Genomic DNA, 20,749 nt, shown 5'->3' with positions numbered 1-20,749 from the left:
CCTCTGGGCGCAGAGGGGGACATTTGTTTTTTAAAGCGCGGATTGCAGGAGCTCCGAATTCAAACTCGTGTATTTATGTGTGTGTGTGTGTGCATCTGGTATTCACATGTTCGCCGTACTGCCTACCCTTTCTATTCCCCCAACCCTTCCCTTTGCATTGACCAGATCGTGTTTCCCCTCCGGGAGCTGCCATTTCAGATCAATGCTTAACAAGCCCTCCTGGGAGGAAGGGGGCCCTTTCATGCTTTGATGATTGTGCCTTTCTGTGGCACAAGCGGGAGAGAGGCAAGACGCCTCCTTGCAAAACCCAGCCAGCCTAACACGCCCGCCAAAATGTGCATTTGCAGAGCAGAGATTTAATCGAGGAAAACTGGAACCGTTTCGAGGCGTTAAAGATGAGGTATTTTTAAATGTTGCTTGCAAATGCATTTCATCATTTTAAAACGTGTATTCCGTTTTTTTTCATTACGCAAACCCGTTTTTATCTGATGCCCAGTTAAATATTTTGACCCAATTATCTGTATTTATTTTGACTAATATTGTATTAACAAATATCGAGAGACCTAAAAGCACACACTACATAAAAACGTGTTCAAGGGAGGAGCATGCTGATATGTATTAAATAATTCAATTATTAGGCAAACATAATGCCACCTCATTGATGACCTCTGAACGCTAAAAATGTGAAAGTCTGAATCGTCCCTGTAGCTTTTTTTTTTCCTTTTTACATTCATGTCGTTAATATGGCGTCGTCGTAGTGCAGTCAGTCTCAGTTGATCGTTGACAACTTGGGCTCCGAATGGCCTATGGACTACATCCTAGCGCCTTCGCAGCTCGCGAGTTGGGCCCAAGCCCCAGGTTCCCAATGGCCGTTTGCCAGTAGCCTATTGACCATTCAAACCCCGAGTCCAGCTTGTGGCAACAGAGGATGACTGCAGGACGACGGTGGGTGGAATTCATGTTTCCACTTACGAAGACGTCTTTTTTTTGTTTAAGTATTTTATTAAGAGCATTGAGTACATACGCTTTATATAGTAAGTAATACAGCATATGGGATAATGTAAAAGCCAAACATGGTTATATTAAGACAATTCATTAACAATACATTTGAGCAACAATTCACCGAAGACGTTTTTTTGACGTAGTACGCTTTTCCGAAATCCGTGTGGATTATGGCTGCCAACGGATCCTTTTTTTTTTTTACTTTTTGCACAAAAGTAGAATTTCCCTTGGATGTTTGCTCTCTTTCCGTGTACATGTCTCCGGCAATGCGTTTTTCAAATCCCTTCAAGGGACCTGCGAATGCGAAGACTCAAGCGGTGCAGTTGCCTTTGCCGCAGTATCCCTCAATGCTCTGTTCATCCAAACCCTAAGCGGGAGTTGCGAAGGTGTGTGGATTCGTGCAGGTGTTTCTGGATGCTGTGATTGGCAAGCCACTCCTCATCTTAATGGTCTTGCAAAACACATAATGACCCTCAACGTATCCTCGAATGCCGGTGTGAAGCAATGCTTTTGTGTATTGGGTCACTCTAGACTCGAGTCTAGACTAATGTGTTTGGCAACAGGGATGTGAGGCAGTCCTAGGTGACACATGGGTGCAGAGAATGTATTGGTGAGCAGGGAAAATCATGGACATCTGTAGCTGTGAAACTTGCTGTTTTCTATGGAAGCAGAAATAATGTTGCAAAATGTGGATTTTCGTTGCACGCACGGGCACCCCTACCTGTAGGGCAGCACCCGAAGGCCAACCCAAAAGACCAGTGTGGCCTGGATTCTCTGGGCCAATGTAATGACTTGGTGCACTGTAGCTGTAGCCAATGTTACAGGTAGGTGCTTTACAATGCACACACTTCCATGAAAAGGCCATAAATGACCTCCACAAACAATTACTTGAAAAGCAACACATCGTTACTGGGCAATGTGGGCTGATTTTCTTTTGGTGCCTGGCCTTATTTGTTGTCCAAGTCTAACCCTGGCTGGACTGCGGCAGCTATGTCCTGATCTGAGAAGTAAATGTTTGTGCATTGGTTTTTATTTATTGAAAGGCAAGTCCTTGTTTTATGCAATACAACCCTTTAGGAAAATAAGCCAGGAGATAGCTTTGCAAGGATATCCAGGTTTAATAATACAGAATACAAATATCAGCAAATGACTCTGCTGCTTGAGAACGTTCTTGTTAATCTTAGTAAAAGTAGAAGCTTAAAAAACCGGGTGGCGTCATCACAAACGGTAAGAATTAGCACCACTGATTGGCAAGACCATATACATGGGCCCGCTCCATAGGGGATGCCAGGCTACAATTGGTTGGTTTCTCCGCCCTATGTCAGACTCCACGTGGGTCAGCCCGGTTCATCCTTTCTGTGGGTGAAGGTCAGGTTGCTCATGAGATGCATTGTTAAATCTAAACTAGCATACTAAGCCTGCTACTATATCACTGTGGCATGTACCTGGGCGGCTTGGGACTCGTGGCAGGGGGAAGGGAAGAAGAAATAGTCATACTGACCCACACATTCTGGGCTTCGTTGATACTGCACCTCCCGCACTCAAGGCCTCCACCCTTACCTTGATCTATAATTTATCCCTCCATGTACCTTGTGTTACAAAGGACATGTTTATACTGAGGGGTGAAACGGTCGCGCATGGTTAGATTTTTTATGGTCACTTTGCTTTATGCTAGGACTGGGGGTTCGATCGCTTATCATGGAATGCAGAGATGTGGGGGTCGGGTCAGTGGTGTGGGCTCTGGCTCTGGGGTGACTGGGTGTGGGTTGGAGGCCCGCTGGCGGCTTGGTTGTGATGGATGGACACTGCGAGGAGCTTGGTGTTGTCTCATGGCCTTGCAGGGCACATTCCTCCCAAATATACTAAATCTTTGCAACAGTGAAGGGATGGGGGGAAGTGAAATTCTGTGAGAACTGGTGGCACGGATTCATTTTGCCTTAATGATTTTGGGCCTAGTCCAATCCTACCATGGAGCTTGGCTGGTGCAGCGTGGTGATGCAGGCCTGTGTTTGCAAAATGGCGTTTCCTTCTATGTGATTCCTAATGTTAAGCAGCTGCTGTTCGTGCTATATTGTCTCTGCACCGAGTTTCATAGTGTAGTTTTCTCCCCTCTTATACACTACATTATTTCTCAGGGGATTTGCCTCACCTTAAAGCACCGGGGGGGGATATGTTCATTTCCATCCCAACATTCCCCCCTTTCGTTACTTCTACAGTAACAAATTCTCCTTCCCCATATCATATTTACGCTTATTTTCTCATCTTACTGCTTCCTCATATGAGGGTGTTCCTTTTATTGGCATCCATGCCCTACAAACATGCCTTAAGCTTTCCCTTGCTTGCGCATATTGCTCAGGTGTACAGGTCATGTAAACACATTCCCCAAATAAGTCAACCCATATTTATTTGTAATTTTCGGGGTCGGGGAGGAACAATGGTCATGTGATATAGGTGGTCAACTATGTCTCAACGGGCATTGGGACCATGTGGTGAACGTGATGGTCAGTTTGCACTTCTATTTCCTTTGTATCATGAGGTACCTTAGGTGCTGCCAATAGAGGCCATCATCATTGCGCTATTAAGCACGGCTTTGGCACAACACTGGAGACCCAATTGGAACATGCAGAAGATCACGAAAACGATGATGGGCACCAGCATTTTTACCATTGTTCCAAGCCAGGCTGGGGTCCATCTGAAGGCCAGGAAAAAAACAATCTTCTTGAACGCCAGCTTCTTTCTTCTTCACCCCTAGTTCGTGCACTGCTGCAATGTCGTGCGATTATGTCCCATTTTCAGCATCTTCGGAAGGTACAAATGTGCAACATGAACTCCTGATCTTTTTGCAAAAACCTCCTTCAATGGCTGTCAGGAGATCTAACAAATACTGATTTTGCATTGTCTTTAGTCTAAGGGCCCACAGCTTCACTTTTATGATATTGAACCCTTGTTCGGTGTCGTTGGACGACTGGATCATCTTCCACCTAACAATATGAAGCCATTTTGCATTGGCTTGGGTCTAGATGCTGGGTACTAAAGATGCAAAAAATGTCTTTGCGGAATTCTAGAGCTTGTATTCATTAGGTATTTGAGTGAGCAGCTTGGATGAGTCTGTCGATAAGTAGATCGAGGATCTTCATCTTTGCAGCTGGTTATAGGGCGCTCTCTCGGGGAGGATGAAAAAGTCGACATTGTGTGCTGTGCTTCGATTGCTGGGGGCACCGTGGCCGCTTCATCAGGCAGGGACCCCCCCCTTTCAGGTGTTCTTCTGGGACTACTAACAGGGCAGAGTGCAGCATAGCTAGCGAACAATAGCCCCTCCAAGAAGGCGGGAAGTGCAAGTACGCCTGTTGGCGGCACACACAGTAATAATCCATCAGCGCTGCAGTACCTTTCTTGAGGTCAGGAATGATGACAGTTCTGTTACACCTTTCTTTCGACCCGACAGAAACCGTTCCTTCACTGGAAAAACATAGTTCATAAGTATTTTCTTGGTGCACTTTTACCAGCTTCTTGATGGCTGCAATTCAAGTCAATTTGGTGATGTGCTCTGTCCATGCTTGTGCGTAAGTCTGTTCCACAAGTGCTGCAGTTTTTTTCGGGCAATCCTAAAAGTCCTTCAGCTTTGCATTTGTATGTTGTTTCTTGCCACTCGTTATCATATTTCGCCCCTTCGATCACCAAATACGGTTCTTTCAGACAGTTGGGGTTGGTGGAAATTGTTTTGCATTTTCGGGTGTCCAGATTAACGAGTTCTAGGTGGACGTTTTGTGCCTGGAATATGCCTTTAATCCTACATAGCGCAAGATGAATTAGGCATTGTGCATCTATCATTGGTACTTCCTGCGGTACTAAAAGCTTGGGTGTCCCAGATTTGTGTGGTATTAAGGAACAGACATAGCAACTCCCATTTGTGGTTCTTCTTCCGGCTGTACTCGTGTCGGAGTACTAACTATTGCAGTGCTCGGAAGGACGAATATCTTCAACTGCATTTAGGCCTAGGCCATGCTACGCATCATATTTGTTCTTTCGTGTTTGTCTTTTATTCTCTTATGGCGCAGTACGTGCCTCTTTGCTACTCTGCTTCTGCTGTTTGTAATATTTACAGTGCTACTTTTATAACATAAATTGTCCTTGACATTAGGAAGTTGGATTTCAAACATTTAATTTTACATACAGTTGTATGGGAGCTGCTATTGTTTGTGGGAGTCACGTTATGTTTTTCTGGTTAGGTTGCTCGGTTCTGTTGTATTAAATTGTACACTCTCATTTGTTCTTTCATTCTGGTCTGGGTTTGGAATCAGTGTGGTTACATTCGAGGATATGGGGGGAATTCAGTTACATTGGAGGGTATAGGAGGTAATTCAGTGACATTGGAGGGTATACTTGTGTTTGAAATCCCTGTGCTCCCTCCCCCTTTCTTTTAGATGGCAAGCCCAGATAAGAGATTCCCTAATATATTCCTTGCAAAAACATTGATATTGTAAATCAAATGGCTATGAAGTGCAGGCCACAATCATAACTATACATTTTGGTGCTACTAATTCTATTTCGATTCACAATTGAAGAACATCTTGGCGTAGACCATGGGTGCACAACATACGGCCCGCGGGCCAGTTGCGGCCCGCCATGCTCTTTTGTCCGGCCCGTGAGGCACAAAGACTTTCCTAATGGAGGGCGGCCCGCGGCCGCCCTCCATTAGGAAAGTCTTTGTTGTCTTCCGGGCCGGGCAAAACACTGGCCGTCATTGGCTCAGCACACATGCACCACGTTGCTCCTACGAGCCACGTAGTGTGTGTGCTGACCCAATGGAGGGCCAGCACTACGGCTGGCGTGGTCCATAAGGCTTGATGCCGGAAGGCATTTCAGCCTTGGACCACGCCAGCCGTAGTACGATTCCAGCGTTCCTGCTTACCTGCCGCTTACCTGCCTGCCTTCCAGCACGTCTCCGGTAAGTGGTCTGTTTGCGTTTGTGTGTCGGGTCTGTTTTACTTTATGTTTGTGTGTGTATGTTGCGATGGAGGGACGGGGGGGGGTGTCGGATGTGTATGAATGTTGGAATTTGAATGTATTTTGTGTGTGTTGAGATGCAGGGATGGGTGTCGGATGTGTATGAATGTTGGAATTTGAATGCATTTTATGTGTATGTTGAGATGCGGGGGTGGGGGGGTGTCGGATGTGTATGAATGTTTTGATTTGAATGCATTTTATGTGTATGTTGAGATGCGGGGGTGGGGGGGTGTCGGATGTGTATGAATGTTGGAATTTGAATGCATTTTATGTGTATGTTGAGATGCGGGGGTGGGGGGGTGTCGGATGTGTATGAATGTTTTGATTTGAATGTATTTTGTGTGTATGTTGAGATGCGGGGGTGGGGGGGTGTCGGATGTGTATGAATGTTTTGATTTGAATGTATTTTGTGTGTATGTTGAGATGTGGGGGTGAGGGGTGTCGGATGTGTATGAATGTTTTGATTTGAATGTATTTTGTGTGTGTGTTGAGATGCGGGGGTGGGTGTCGGATGTGTATGAATGTTGGAATTTGAATGTATTTTGTGTGTATGTTGAGATGCGGGGATGGGTGTCGGATGTGTATGAATGTTGGAATTTGAATGCATTTTATGTGTATGTTGAGATGCGGGGGTGGGGGGGTGTCGGATGTGTATGAATGTTTTGATTTGACTGTATTTTGTGTGTGTTGAGATGCGGGGGTGGGGGGTGTCGGATGTGTATGAATGTTTTGATTTGAATGTATTTTGTGTGTATGTTGAGATGCGGGGATGGGGGGGTGTCGGATGTGTATGAATGTTTTGATTTGAATGTATTTTGTGTGTGTTGAGATGCGGGGGTGGGTGTCGGATGTGTATGAATGTTGGAATTTGAATGTATTTTGTGTGTGTGTTGAGATGCGGGGATGGGTGTCGGATGTGTATGAATGTTGGAATTTGAATGCATTTTATGTGTATGTTGAGATGCGGGGGTGGGGATGGGTGTCGGATGTGTATGAATGTTTTGATTTGAATGTTTTTTGTGTGCTGAGTTGGGGGGTGGGGGTTCGGGTCTGTATGGGTGCATGTTTGTGTGTGTGCTGAGTTGGGGTTGGGGGGGTTCGGGTCTGTGTGTGTGCTGATTTGGGGGGTGGGGGTTCAGGTCTGTATGGGTGCATGTGTGTGTGCTGAGTTGGGGGGTGGGGGGTTCGGGTCTGTATGGGTGCATGTGTGTGTGCTGAGTTGGGGGGTGGGGGTTCGGGTCTGTAAGGGTGCATGTGTGTGTGCTGAGTTGGGGGGTGGGGGGTTCGGGTCTGTAAGGGTGCATGTGTGTGTGCTGAGTTGGGGGGTGGGGGGTTCGGGTCTGTATGGGTGCATGTGTGTGTGCTGAGTTGGGGGGTGGGGGGTTCGGGTCTGTATGGGTGCATGTGTGTGTGCTGAGTTGGGGGGTGGGGGGTTCGGGTCTGTATGGGTGCATGTGTGTGTGCTGAGTTGGGGGGTGGGGGTTTGGGTCTGTAAGGGTGCATGTGTGTGTGCTGAGTTGGGGGGTGGGGGGTTCGGGTCTGTAAGGGTGCATGTGTGTGTGCTGAGTTGGGGGGTGGGGGGTTCGGGTCTGTATGGGTGCATGCTTGAGAATGTGTGTGCTGCGTTGGGGGCGGGGGGTTCGGGTCTGTATGGGTTCATGCTTGAGAATGTGTGTGCTGCGTTGGGGGCGGGGGTTCGGGTCTGTATGGGTGCATGCTAGAGAGTGTGTTTGGGGTATAGTGTTTGGTTGGGGGTGAGGGGGCCATGGGGCATAGTGTTTGGTTTGGGTGAGGGGGACATGGGGCATAGTGTTTGGTTGGGGGTGAGGGATAGGGGGCATAGTGTTTGGTTGGGGGGTGAGGGACAGGGGGCATAGTGTTTGGTTGGGGGTGAGGGACAGGGGGCATAGTGTTTGCTTGGTGGGTGAAGGACAGGGGGCATAGTGTTTGCTTGGTGGGTGAGGGACAGGGGGCATAGTGTTTGGTTGGGGGTGAGGGGGACAGGGGGCATAGTGTTTGGTTGGGGGTGAGGGGGCCATGGGGCATAGTGTTTGGTTGGGGGTGAGGGACAGGGGGCATAGTGTTTGGTTGGGGGTGGGGGCCATGGGGCATAGTGTTTGGTTGAGTGTGAGGGACAGGGGGCATAGTGTTTGCTTGGGGGTGAGGGACAGGGGGCATAGTGTTTGGTTGGGGGTTAGGGGGGTGAGGGGGCCATGGGGCATAGTGTTTGGTTGGGGGTGAGGGACAGGGGGCATAGTGTTTGGTTGGGGGTGAGGGACAGGGGGCATAGTGTTTGCTTGGGGGTGAGGGACAGGGGGCATAGTGTTTGGTTGGGGGTGGGGGCCATGGGGCATAGTGTTTGGTTGGGGGTGAGGGGCCCATGGGGCATAGTGTTTGGTTGGGGGTTAGGGGGGTGAGGGGGCCATGGGGCATAGTGTTTGGTTGGGGGTGGGGGCCATGGGGCATAGTGTTTGCTTGGGGGGTGAGGGACAGGGGGAATAGTGTTTGGTTGGGGGTGGGGGCCATGGGGCATAGTGTTTGGTTGGGGGTGAGGGATAGGGGGCATAGTGTTTGGTTGGGGGGTGAGGGACAGGGGGCATAGTGTTTGGTTGGGGGTGAGGGACAGGGGGCATAGTGTTTGCTTGGTGGGTGAAGGACAGGGGGCATAGTGTTTGCTTGGTGGGTGAGGGACAGGGGGCATAGTGTTTGGTTGGGGGTGAGGGGGCCATGGGGCATAGTGTTTGGTTGGGGGTGAGGGGGCCATGGGGCATAGTGTTTGGTTGGGGGTGAGGGACAGGGGGCATAGTGTTTGGTTGGGGGTGGGGGCCATGGGGCATAGTGTTTGGTTGAGTGTGAGGGACAGGGGGCATAGTGTTTGCTTGGGGGGTGAGGGACAGGGGGCATAGTGTTTGGTTGGGAGCCATGGGGCATAGTGTTTGGTTGGGGGTTAGGGGGGTGAGGGGGCCATGGGGCATAGTGTTTGGTTGGGGGTGAGGGACAGGGGGCATAGTGTTTGCTTGGTGGGTGAGGGACAGGGGGCATAGTGTTTGGTTGGGGGTGAGGGACAGGGGGCATAGTGTTTGCTTGGTGGGTGAAGGACAGGGGGCATAGTGTTTGCTTGGTGGGTGAGGGACAGGGGGCATAGTGTTTGGTTGGGGGTGAGGGGGCCATGGGGCATAGTGTTTGGTTGGGGGTGAGGGGGCCATGGGGCATAGTGTTTGGTTGGGGGTGAGGGACAGGGGGCATAGTGTTTGGTTGGGGGTGGGGGCCATAGTGTTTGGTTGAGTGTGAGGGACAGGGGGCATAGTGTTTGCTTGGGGGGTGAGGGACAGGGGGCATAGTGTTTGGTTGGGAGCCATGGGGCATAGTGTTTGGTTGGGGGTTAGGGGGGTGAGGGGGCCATGGGGCATAGTGTTTGGTTGGGGGTGAGGGACAGGGGGCATAGTGTTTGCTTGGGGGGTGAGGGACAGGGGGCATAGTGTTTGCTTGGTGGGTGAGGGACAGGGGGCATAGTGTTTGGTTGGGGGTGAGGGACAGGGGGCATAGTGTTTGCTTGGTGGGTGAAGGACAGGGGGCATAGTGTTTGCTTGGTGGGTGAGGGACAGGGGGCATAGTGTTTGGTTGGGGGTGAGGGGGCCATGGGGCATAGTGTTTGGTTGGGGGTGAGGGGGCCATGGGGCATAGTGTTTGGTTGGGGGTGAGGGACAGGGGGCATAGTGTTTGGTTGGGGGTGGGGGCCATAGTGTTTGGTTGAGTGTGAGGGACAGGGGGCATAGTGTTTGCTTGGGGGGTGAGGGACAGGGGGCATAGTGTTTGGTTGGGAGCCATGGGGCATAGTGTTTGGTTGGGGGTTAGGGGGGTGAGGGGGCCATGGGGCATAGTGTTTGGTTGGGGGTGGGGGCCATGGGGCATAGTGTTTGGTTGGGGTGGGGGTCATGGGGCATAGTGTTTGGTTGGGGGTGAGGGGCCCATGGGGCATAGTGTTTGGTTGGGGGTTAGGGGGGTGAGGGGGCCATGGGGCATAGTGTTTGGTTGGGGGTGAGGGACAGGGGGCATAGTGTTTGCTTGGGGGGTGAGGGACAGGGGGCATAGTGTTTGGTTGGGGGTGGGGGCCATGGGGCATAGTGTTTGGTTGGGGTGGGGGGTCATGGGGCATAGTGTTTGGTTGGGGGTGAGGGGCCCATGGGGTATAGTGTTTGGTTGGGGGTGAGGGGGCCATGGGGCATAGTGTTTGGTTTGGGTGAGGGGGCCATGGGGCATAGTGTTTGGTTGAGTGTGAGGGACAGGGGGCATAGTGTTTGCTTGGGGGGTGAGGGACAGGGGGCATAGTGTTTGGTTGGGAGCCATGGGGCATAGTGTTTGGTTGGGGGTTAGGGGGGTGAGGGGGCCATGGGGCATAGTGTTTGGTTGGGGGTGAGGGACAGGGGGCATAGTGTTTACTTGGGGGGTGAGGGACAGGGGGCATAGGGTTTGGTTGGGGGTGGGGGCCATGGGGCATAGTGTTTGGTTGGGGTGGGGGTCATGGGGCATAGTATTTGGTTGGGGGTGAGGGGCCCATGGGGCATAGTGTTTGGTTGGGGGTGAGGGGGCCATGGGGCATAGTGTTTGGTTGGGGGTGAGGGGCCCATGGGGCATAGTGTTTGGTTGGGGGTTAGGGGCCCATGGGGCATAGTGTTTGGTTGGGGGTTAGGGGGGTGAGGGGGCCATGGGGCATAGTGTTTGGTTGGGGGTGAGGGACAGGGGGCATAGTGTTTGGTTGGGGGTGAGGGGGCCCATGGGGCATAGTGTTTGGTTGAGGGTGAGGGGGCCATGGGGCATAGTGTTTGGTTGGGGATGGGAGCCATGGGGCATAGTGTTTGGTTGGGGGTGAGGGGACCATGGGGCATAGTGTTTGGTTGGGGATGGGAGCCATGGGGCATAGTGTTGCACTCCAAGAGTGAACTCAATAATAAAGCTAAAACAGGCACAGTTAGGAGATGTACATCCTTTGCTTTTTTGAGGAAACCTGACTCAACGAAGGCCATACTCCTCTTGGGTAACCCAAACAGCAAACTATAGCAGTCCAAAATAACGGAATGTCCAATCAAGGGTCAATAAAATATATATAATTTAATTAAACAGACGATATACAATAACTAAATCGAAATAAATGATAGCAATGGAAAATGTGTAGTACAAAATGTAAGTTTGAAATGCAATAAAAATCGTTACCCCTCAAAAACATCTTTTTCCATGTGTTTAATACAAATTGGGGGTTGAAAAAGCCTCCTGACATGTCCCGCCTACCGCCCCGCCCACTTTTACTTTTCGGCCCACTATAGCCCTCATGTAAGGTACTTTAACCCTCTGTCAAAATCAGTTGTGCACCCCTGGCGTAGACGCTTCCATTGTAGTGATACCTGAGGTTTGGCAAAAACGCGGAAGGTATAGGCAGGAAAAAACAAGATGGGTAGGGGAAGAGGGAAGGAAATGTAGGGCAATAGATGGATGGTTTTAATTTAAGTAGCTCATGCTCTAGCAGCAATGCATGTACTTTGAATACTTTCACATGCACTCATATGGTCCGCATGAAGCTGCACAAACACAGGTAGTAGTGTTGTATTAACTTTGGACACCTGGTGTCGAGTCGGGTGGGGCCCTGCGGATGTCTGAGAGGTGTATCCAATACCTGAGCCCCGTCACCTTCACTGCGGGAGTGGTGGAAAACGCTGCCTCGTAGTGCCCATGGAACCTTGGGTTGTTCCATTTTCACCCAAAACATCTGACATAGACCAGTTCTGCCAGGAACAGTGGTTGAGCTGGTATGGCATCAGTTTGTGGGGCAGTTGATGTTTGTGCATCTTCTGTGTTTGGTGGAGCCATTTTCTTCGCAATACATCTGATTGCGCGTGTGAGTTGGGACAGATACAGTTTAAATTTCTCCCCCAGAATTGCTGCTGCTCTATGACCGTCTGACGCTCTCCTCATTGGTGTGCACAGATGAAACGGGGCCAGAGGCAGGCAGTACACCCATTTTGTTTTCAGGGTGTTAGATCATTTGGATAATCTGCTCTTCAGGAGGTTGTTTATTCGTTCTACCACCCCATTTGCTTGTGGATGGTAAATCGAACACATGCAATGTTTGATTCCTAAAAGTGCTGTTATTTCCTTGAAGAGCTAATAGAAAAAATGTGTGCCATTACCTGATCTTAAAACGTCATACACTCCCCAGCGAGGGAAGACCTCTCTGACCAGGAATTCTGCGGCACAATTGGCATATGGGTGGACACGTGGACCAGCCTCAACCCATCTTGAGAACGGACACACCACCACAAACAAATATCGTGCCTCATTGCATCTTTCTCCCATGTCTGCATAGTCAATGTGCAGCTCACGGAAAGGGCCGATGGGGCGGTGCAGAGTGCCTCACAGTGTTCTGAGTGTCATTCCTGGGCTAAACACTTGGCAGGTGGTGCATTGAACAACCACCGTTGAGATGTGTTCCTGTAGATTGGGGATGAACCAGTCTTCCTGGATGTCTGCAGCAATTTGTTGCTTAGAACTATGGGAAGGGTAATGTAATTGTTCAAATGCTGTGTGCAGCAATTCTATGTGCATTACTACCTTTCCTGTGCTTTGTTGTCTCTATAAGAGATCGGTGGGGGATTGCACGCATCCACGTTTGAGCCATATGTCTTGATCCTCTGGGGACGCCCTACGTTGTAGCTCATTTACCTGAGCGATGGGGAGGACCGTGTATGCATATGCTTCTGGTCTCGTGGTTACTGTGGTCAGAACGTATTCAGCAGATGTGGGCACTGGGAGATATGCTGCAGCTTTTGCTGCCATGTCTGTGGCTGCATTCCCCAATGATATTTTGTCAGCTTTGTGGGTATGTGCTACGCATTTAACGACCACCACCACAGAGGGTTCTGTGAGGGCAGAAATTAGTGTGTTGAGCAAGCCAGCATGATGTACTGGTGAGCCATCAGCCCAACTGAATTCCCGTCCTTCTCCAGCATGGCATACCTGCATGCACCGTGGTGGTCACATAGGCAGAGTCTGAGTATATGTTAAGATAGCACCCCTTAGATGTCCAGAAGGCTAAAATGAGTGCTACCAGTTAGCTGCTTCAGCTGAGTATCGTATGGGAAATCTTTTCATTACAAGTGTTTCATATTCGTCTTCTTCTAGGCGCACCACTTCTGCCCCAAAATATATCTCACCTGTTTCCTGCTCAATTGATGTTGACCCATCAACCAAGAGGATTTCTCCCTCTTCTAGGGGGCTGTCTTTTGTTTTGGGAATATCGTCATCCTCACCTTCATAAGATGCACAGTCATGCTGTTGCAAATCTTCGGCGGCGCATGGTTGCGTGAAGAAAGTTGCTGGGTTCACTGTTTTGCACCTCACAATGTGAATTTCTGGGCTTGACAATATGATTTCATAAGCTGATGCTGTCTGTGTGGCGAGTGTTGACTTTGAGCGATCCAAGATTGCAAATAGTGAGTGCTCCACATACAGTGTTACTGAACACCCCATCACAATTATGGATCTTTTTGCAATTGCAAAGGCTGCAGCTGCAAGAGCCTGTTCGCATATTAACTGTCCCTGCATCACAGAGTCTAGTGTGCCTCTGTAATATGCCAGGGGCTTGTGGCCCATTGTGCTCTTTTGTGTGAGAACTGCCATCATGAGTGTACCATTTTAAGTGTGAGGAAATCTAGAATTCCTGTCTATAATATGGGGTGGCGAGAACGGATGCTGTAGATCACCTTCTTTAAATCATTGAAACTTCTTATCTCTGGGGTCAACTCTATTTGGTTATTTTATTTTTGTGCTTCCTTGAGGCCATGTAGGAGTGGTCTTGTGTATGCTGCATAATCTAGAATCTATGCCCTGCAATATTTGCACAATCCTAAGAATGTTTGCATGTCTTCTACTGTGGCTGGCTTGGGAGTGGCACACACTGTTGCTGCCCTGTCAGGGATTTTTCTTTTCCTGTCCTTGGAGATGAGCTGCCCCAGGTAAAGCACTTCCAGTTGGCAGTACTGAAGTTTTCCTTTGTCTACCTTGTACCCTTTCCTGACGAGCAGCTGTAATAGTTCAATTGAGTCTCTTCAACAGCTCTGCTCACTGTCACTGCACACTAGTAAATCTACGTACTGTATTATTGTGCTGGGAACCTGGATGTTACCTAGGTCTTCGTGCAGTATCCGGTTAAATATGCTGGGGCTTTCGCAGTGCCCTTGAGGTAAAATGAGTATGCTTGCGCTGCTTTCTGCCCAGACTAAAGGCTGTGAAGTACTGGGAGTCTGGGTGATGAGGTACTGAGAAGAAGGCATTTTTCAAGTACACAACAGTGAAGTGAGTTGCCTCTTTGGGGATGCTGCACAAAATGGATGCTGGATTGTGGACAAGAGGAAACTCCTTCTGTACTACGTCATTAAGGGGGCAGAGATCCTGGATCATCCTCCAACGGCCCCACGTTGCCCTTTTAATGGGGAATATGGCCGATTTGCATGGTGAGTGGTGGGTACTATGATCCCTTGATGTAGGAGGGCCTGTAGTGTTTCTCTGATCCCTTCTTCTGCTTCTCTAGACAGGGGGTATTGTTTCACCCGTGGGAGGTACTGCCGCTGGTTTGAGTGTGATTTTTTTAAAAACATTTTTTTACAGGCCTCACTTCTTTCAGCATCCCTACATCATGTGGGTTTGTGGTCCATAAATGTGTGGGGACATACTGTAGATCTGCCTGGCGCGACAACAACCATGAGGGGGCTCTGAACTTTTCTGAATTGCAGCATGATCTCACAGGGTATGCAAATCTCGAGGATGATCTCCCCATCATTGTTGTTATCCTCAAAAAGTACTTCATCAGTCAATTCTTTTAGCGGCATATTGGGATCTATGCATAGCACAGTGCACCATTGGCACCCGTAGTGGTCAGTACCCAATACTACAATCCTTTTAGCAGACACTAGTAAACCTTTTAGGTCCAATGATAGTATTGTGCTAGCAACTAGCTCAGGGAATATTACAGGTCAGAAAATGAAGTCAGTGGGCACTCTCCAGCAGGTTCTTGTAATCTGAGGGCACTTTAATGCCGTAAATGAACATATTGCGGTTGAAGGGGATACCTCGCACTGCCACATCACTTGCCACAGCACATATCATGAGCATTGCTCTTAGTGAGCATATGTCAGACATGGCGATGATGATACCTCTGTCTCTAAATGAGATCGTCATGTTCAACTTGTTAAGCATATCCCTACCGAGCAAGTTGACAGGAGAGCCCCTTACGACCTTCCCTCCCACTTTGACAACTAGATCTTTTGTGTATGGCATCGTTAAAACAGCCCCAGAAAATCCCTGCATGTCGAGAATCTTTCCTGATAGCAGGAAGTCACCTACGCTAATGCACGACTTCTCCGCTCCTGATTCCAGATAAAGATGAATTGTTTGTTCCCTATCTCTGCCCCCACCAACGGTTCCTCTTCTGGATTCAGGGTCATTGACGGGACTGGACACACAAGTGTTCTCTGTGGGCTGTCCTAGTCAGGGTGTGTGTCTGAGGGAACGAGAAAGGTTCCCCCCCCACAACTGTAGCACCTTGAAATGGGGCTGCTGTGCCATTAGGTGCAGTACAAAAAGAGTTTCTATTCTCTGCTGACTGTGGGGTAGGGCGGGCTAGTATCGTTGGACTGGCTGCTGTTGATGTGGGTAACAAGGGAGGGGGACTTAGGGATAGCTGTGTTTAAGCCTGGTGAAAATCATATGGTATCAAAGTAATTTGGGGAGGTGGCTGTTGGGGGCTACCTGGATGGTGAGAGCCATAATTGTGCTGGTTGTAGTTGTAACTCCCTCACTGTTTGCTTCGAGACACTCTCGCAAAATGCCCCCACTTCCCACATGTCCAAGACTGCCCTGGTCCCGGCCCTCCGAACGCACCTCGTCCTCATTGCTTTCCTCCCTGCCACGGTGGTCCCGAAACCTGCTGGTTTATTCCCCACTGCCCTGGTCATCCTTCAGCCCACACAGCCACTATTGTTGCCTGTACTGCATGTGACATGCACCCTCCCTCTTCTGTCTGTTCTGACATGGGCGCTGTCGATACTGCAGCCAATTTCACTAGTTTATTTTGAACCAGTTTTGCTTCCTCAGCCTGCCGCCTTTGTACTGTTTCCTTCACTCGCTCTTTGATCTCCTACAGTGGTGGACTATGATACTTTGAATCTCGGGCCACCCCTTAGCTTCCACCCCAGCTATCTAGTCCAGTTCCTTCTGCACCTCTTTGGGTAGGCCTTGTTTAACTATGAAATGGAAAAGTGATGTAGATTGTCCCATGCGCTGCCAGTTTCTGTTCTCCACATCACTTGAACCCTGAGAATATAATGCACAGCGTCTTCCTCATCACACATTGTGCATTGCATGATCGAATGTAAATCTGGGGTGTCTGGGAATGTTTGCTGCAACACATCCCATACCTGTGCTGTAATCCTGTTAAATGAGGCTCCATCATGGGCATCATTACTCTGTGTTACTCTACACAGTCTCTGCTTGGTCTCCAACTGCAGCTACCAACAACGATGGACATCCCCTATTGCTAAGGGTACTCCCGCTGTGTTCTTTTCAATTGCATAGATCCATTTCCCAGCCCCTGCTGTGAGTTTGGGGGGAGCACCTTAAGGAGGTTATTTTTGTCCATTTGTGCCCTTGCCCTTGTGTATTAGGGGCATTTATTTTTGTCCATTTGTGCCCTTGCCCTTGTGTATTTGTGCGGTTGCCCTTGTGTAGTAAGGGCATTTGCATTTTCAATTTTTCCTTTCCCGCCCTTTGTTGTACTTCCCTTTTTTGTGCTAACGCTATTCTGCCAAGCCTCTCTCTCTCAACGTTCTGTCCCATAGACTCTCTAGTCTCGGTGTGGCCTGGGTGCCTGTTCGGGCACTCCCTCCCCCTCTTCTTCAGTGTCATCAAAATCACTCCAATACGCCTCATCCCCTCTGCAGGATCCTACATTCTTGTAACCCAGGCTCTGTTTCCCCGTCCCACTCTACGTGGACTGTTGGTCTAGGCGCACTGTCTATTCTGACTAGAAAGTCGCCTGACGTCCATTCATACCGGGTGGCTGTGGGGGTGCCCCTGCGGGCAACATCAGTGTTTCTACCAACCTCTTTGCATCACATGCTTCCCGTATCCTTACTAATTCAGTGCGTGTTGATGCCAATGCTACCTCTAGATCTCTCGTGCTCACCACGCTGTGGGCAGTAACCTCTGGGGGTGGGGCCATGCTTGCTGTAGCCACCATAATGTCCACCAACACATATGTCTGGTTCGTATACCCTTCGGCTGGATGAGTTGCTAACGGATATATCCCTTTTTTCGTCTCCCCATTCTTCTCAGCGCCCCCTGTACTCGTCTCCTTGTTACTGTCATGTGTTGTCCCTTACCCCTTTGGTTCCCCTGTTTCCTCACATATTTTCCAGAGGTTAAATACTTCCCTTCTATTTTTAACAGTATCCTCTTATACTTTCCTGTCAGGAAAGTGGACATGTGTTCCAGCGCACATCTGTCGAAAGATCCTTGCTCTGGCCAGGAGTGGGTATTCCTTCCCCTTTAGTCTCAGTCACCCATTGATTGTGATATTTGTAAATTTTTTCACAATACAAGGGCAAGGCCTTACATATATGGTCTAAGGGTTTGTCTACCCCCATGGCCGTGTCTCTTGTTTTGGGGCTGCGCCTATTCTACTGCGCCACAGTGAAACAGAAATGTGTTAACTGCAGGCATATGCAGTTCAGTCTTGTTTCTAATACATGTCAATACTGTCAGTGAATTCACGTACAAATCAATAATTCACTTTTCCCCACACACCCACTATCTCCCGATAGAGCTTCACTCCCCACACGCTCGCCTGATGCGCCCACACACAAACACCATAGACACCCCTCCTGGGCCTCCACCAACAAAACAAACTAAAATAACAACCACTACTTTTACTGAGCTCTCTAATTATACGGAGCTCCTATATTTTATCCTCTTATTTTTACCACACTGGTCGAAGCTGTGTAAGTGGCGCCACCATCTCCCCTCACTCGGGAGGCTCCCTTTTCCTCTTATTCTGTTACCTTAATATCCTTAAAAAATTGATTAAAGTCAAAAAACCAACACAAGCCATAAACACATCCCATTCTGTTACACTCACTGCTTGTTCACACTAGCGCACTGCTCCATACACCTAACCCTACTTGTTATCCATTGCAGGCTATACTCGCGTGTTCACGTTCTCCCGAAGATCTCAGTTTACGGGGTTCCACAAAGGCCTGCACCTGTCCTTGGGGCCACACCCTGCTCCAAAGAGCAGTCGGGATTCTGCAAAGATGGCTCCCACAATGCCACTCGGCGTACGCGTTTTGGGACTGGTCACTGTAGGTGGGCACGGCCCTTCCGGAGAGGCTGCCTGGATACCACCGCAGGTACGGGGCGATGGGATCACGTCGGGGTGACCAAATGAAGACCAGTCCCTGTTTATGCACACTCCAAAGCAAATACAACCCTCTAGGGAAATGAGCCGGGAGATAGCTTTGCAAGGATAACGAGGTTTAATAATATAGAATACAAATATCAGCAAAGGATTCTGCTGCTGGGGAATGTTCTGGTTAATCTTAGTACAAGTAGAATCTTAAAAAGCCGGGTGGCGTCCTCGCATACATTAAAGATTAGCACCACTGATTGGCGAAACCATAACCATGGGCCCGCTCCATAGGGGCTGCCAGACTACAATTGGTTGGTTTCTCTGCCATTTGTCAGGCTCCGCGTGGGTCAGCTGGGCTCATCCTTTCCATGGGTGAAGGTCAGGTAGCTCATGAGATACATTGTTAAATCTAAACTAGCGTACTTAGTCTGCTACTACATCACACTGGCATGCACCTGGGCTGTACCAGGGGGAAGGGAGGAAGAAATACAGTCATACTGCCACACATATTCTGGGCTTCGTTGATACTGCACCTCCCACTCCAGGCCTCCACCCTTACCTTGATCTATAATTTATCCCTCCCTGTACCTCATGTTACAAAGGACATGTTTATAGTGTGGGGTAATAGAAGTTGCACATGCTTGGATCCTTTATGGTCAATTTGGTTTATGCTAGGAGTGGGGGTTTGATCGTTTATCATGGAATGCATGGATGTAGGGGTCGGTCAGTGGTGTGGGCTCTGGCTCGGGGCTGACTGGGTGGCGGTTAGAGGCCTACTGGCAGCCTGGTTGTGATAGATGGACACTGCAAGGAGCCTGGTGTTGTCTCACTGCCTTGCAGGGCGCATTCCTCCCAAAGATACTAAATGTTTGCAACAGTGAAGGGACAAGGGGGAAGTGAACCTCTGTGAGAAATGGCGAGGATTCATTTTGCCTTAATGATTTGGGGCCTAGTCAAATCCTTCCATGCAGCGTGGCTGGTGCAGCGCAGTCATGCAGGCCTGTGTTTGTTTTAACTGCAAAAGGGCGTTTCCTTCTATGTGTTTCCTAATGTTAAACAGCTGAGTTGCGCTATATTGTCTCTGCACGAGTTTCATAGGAGATTCGCCTCACCTTAAAGTGCCCATGGGGGATGGGATATGCTAATTTCCATCCCAACAATAGCACATTATTCTTATATTTATATAGCACAAACCTAGCTCTGAAGCAGTAGAGTGATGTAGAGCAGAACTAGGGTACATTTAACAGGCAAGTGTGTTGAGGAGCAAGGCAGTAAGACAGTACTGTTTGTGTGCGCAAACCAGTTAACACAGTAGCACTGTGTTGAGTTTACAGAGTCACCCGTGGTGGGCGACTAGTCTCGGAGTCAAGGTGTGATGAAATACAGTGTTTTGTAGCTCTTTCTGTAACAAGAGGGGAGGCAGGGAGAGGTCTGGGTTGCTACAGGGAGGGTATCCCATAGGGCCAGAGCATAGCAGTAGAATGTCTTAGTTTCTCCTTCCGGGCCCATCTGGCTTGGAGTCTGACAATGGTACTACTGCGCAGAAGTCGCAATCTGTCAGTCTTTTTTCTTAGCCGCCAGGTTAGGTGGTGTGCCGGCACAGGTAGCCTTGTAGATGATGCACACATTTTTTCCCAGAATCCTATCTGGTAATGGTAACCGGTGCAGCTAGCTCAGGATGGGGGAGATTTTGGCTGAACTGTGCCCCAATGATGAGGTGCACCATTGCGTGCTTTGCCACGTTAATTTGGGGGAAGCTGTGTGGCTAGGAACTTTGCTACTAGGGAGTTGCCCCCATCCATGTGAGCTGTTATCAGAGCCTGCACTACCACTTGCAAGTCTTGGGACGCAGGAAGGGTTTGATCTTGCCAAGTAGGGTAAGTTGAGGCCAGGCCGTTTGACCCTTTTTAGCTATGTGGTGTTGAAAGGATATGCTGTTTTCCACAATGAATCCAAGAGATTGCCCTTATTTGCATGGTAAATACCTCCAGTGCTTACTGTCGAGCACATAGGACTGGGCGCCTGGGAGGACACATTCTTTCTTGGTAGGGTTAAGCTTTAGGTAAGTGCTTCAAATCAAGGTTTGAATGGTAGCAAAGCTTGCACGGAGGTGTGCAATGTCTTGGGGGCCTCTACATTTAGGGTGTTGCTGAGTTTCGTCACAAACGTCCTTGAAAAGGCCATCAATTGCCATTTACACGTCTTCTTAGCACGGTAACTGTTCCCTTGCTCTTCCTGTGAATGCGCACCGTTCTTTCAAGTTGTTTTTACTTTGCAGAGGTTCTT

At 49.2% G+C, this 20,749-nt stretch overlaps 1 protein-coding gene across 2 annotated transcripts in view; it reads left to right on the top strand.

Annotated features, from left to right (window-relative positions):
• Window positions 1-20,749, top strand: part of RGS3 (regulator of G protein signaling 3) — a 1,502,625-nt gene that overhangs the window by 114,009 nt on the left and 1,367,867 nt on the right. The window contains exon 1 of one of the 2 annotated variants that reach the window (XM_069609875.1): window positions 298-400. The exons of the other annotated variant lie outside the window; for it this stretch is intronic. Coding sequence (XP_069465976.1) covers window positions 396-400 — 5 coding nt within the window. The 5' untranslated portion in view covers window positions 298-395. Of the gene's footprint in view, window positions 1-297; window positions 401-20,749 lie in introns of those variants that run through there. 2 annotated transcript variants of the gene reach the window in all.

The sequence above is a fragment of the Ambystoma mexicanum genome, chromosome 8, assembly GCF_040938575.1.
Source record: "Ambystoma mexicanum isolate Mex_15411 chromosome 8, UKY_AmexF1_1, whole genome shotgun sequence".
NCBI lineage: Eukaryota > Metazoa > Chordata > Amphibia > Caudata > Ambystomatidae > Ambystoma > Ambystoma mexicanum.
This window is presented reverse-complemented; position numbering and strand designations above follow the sequence as displayed.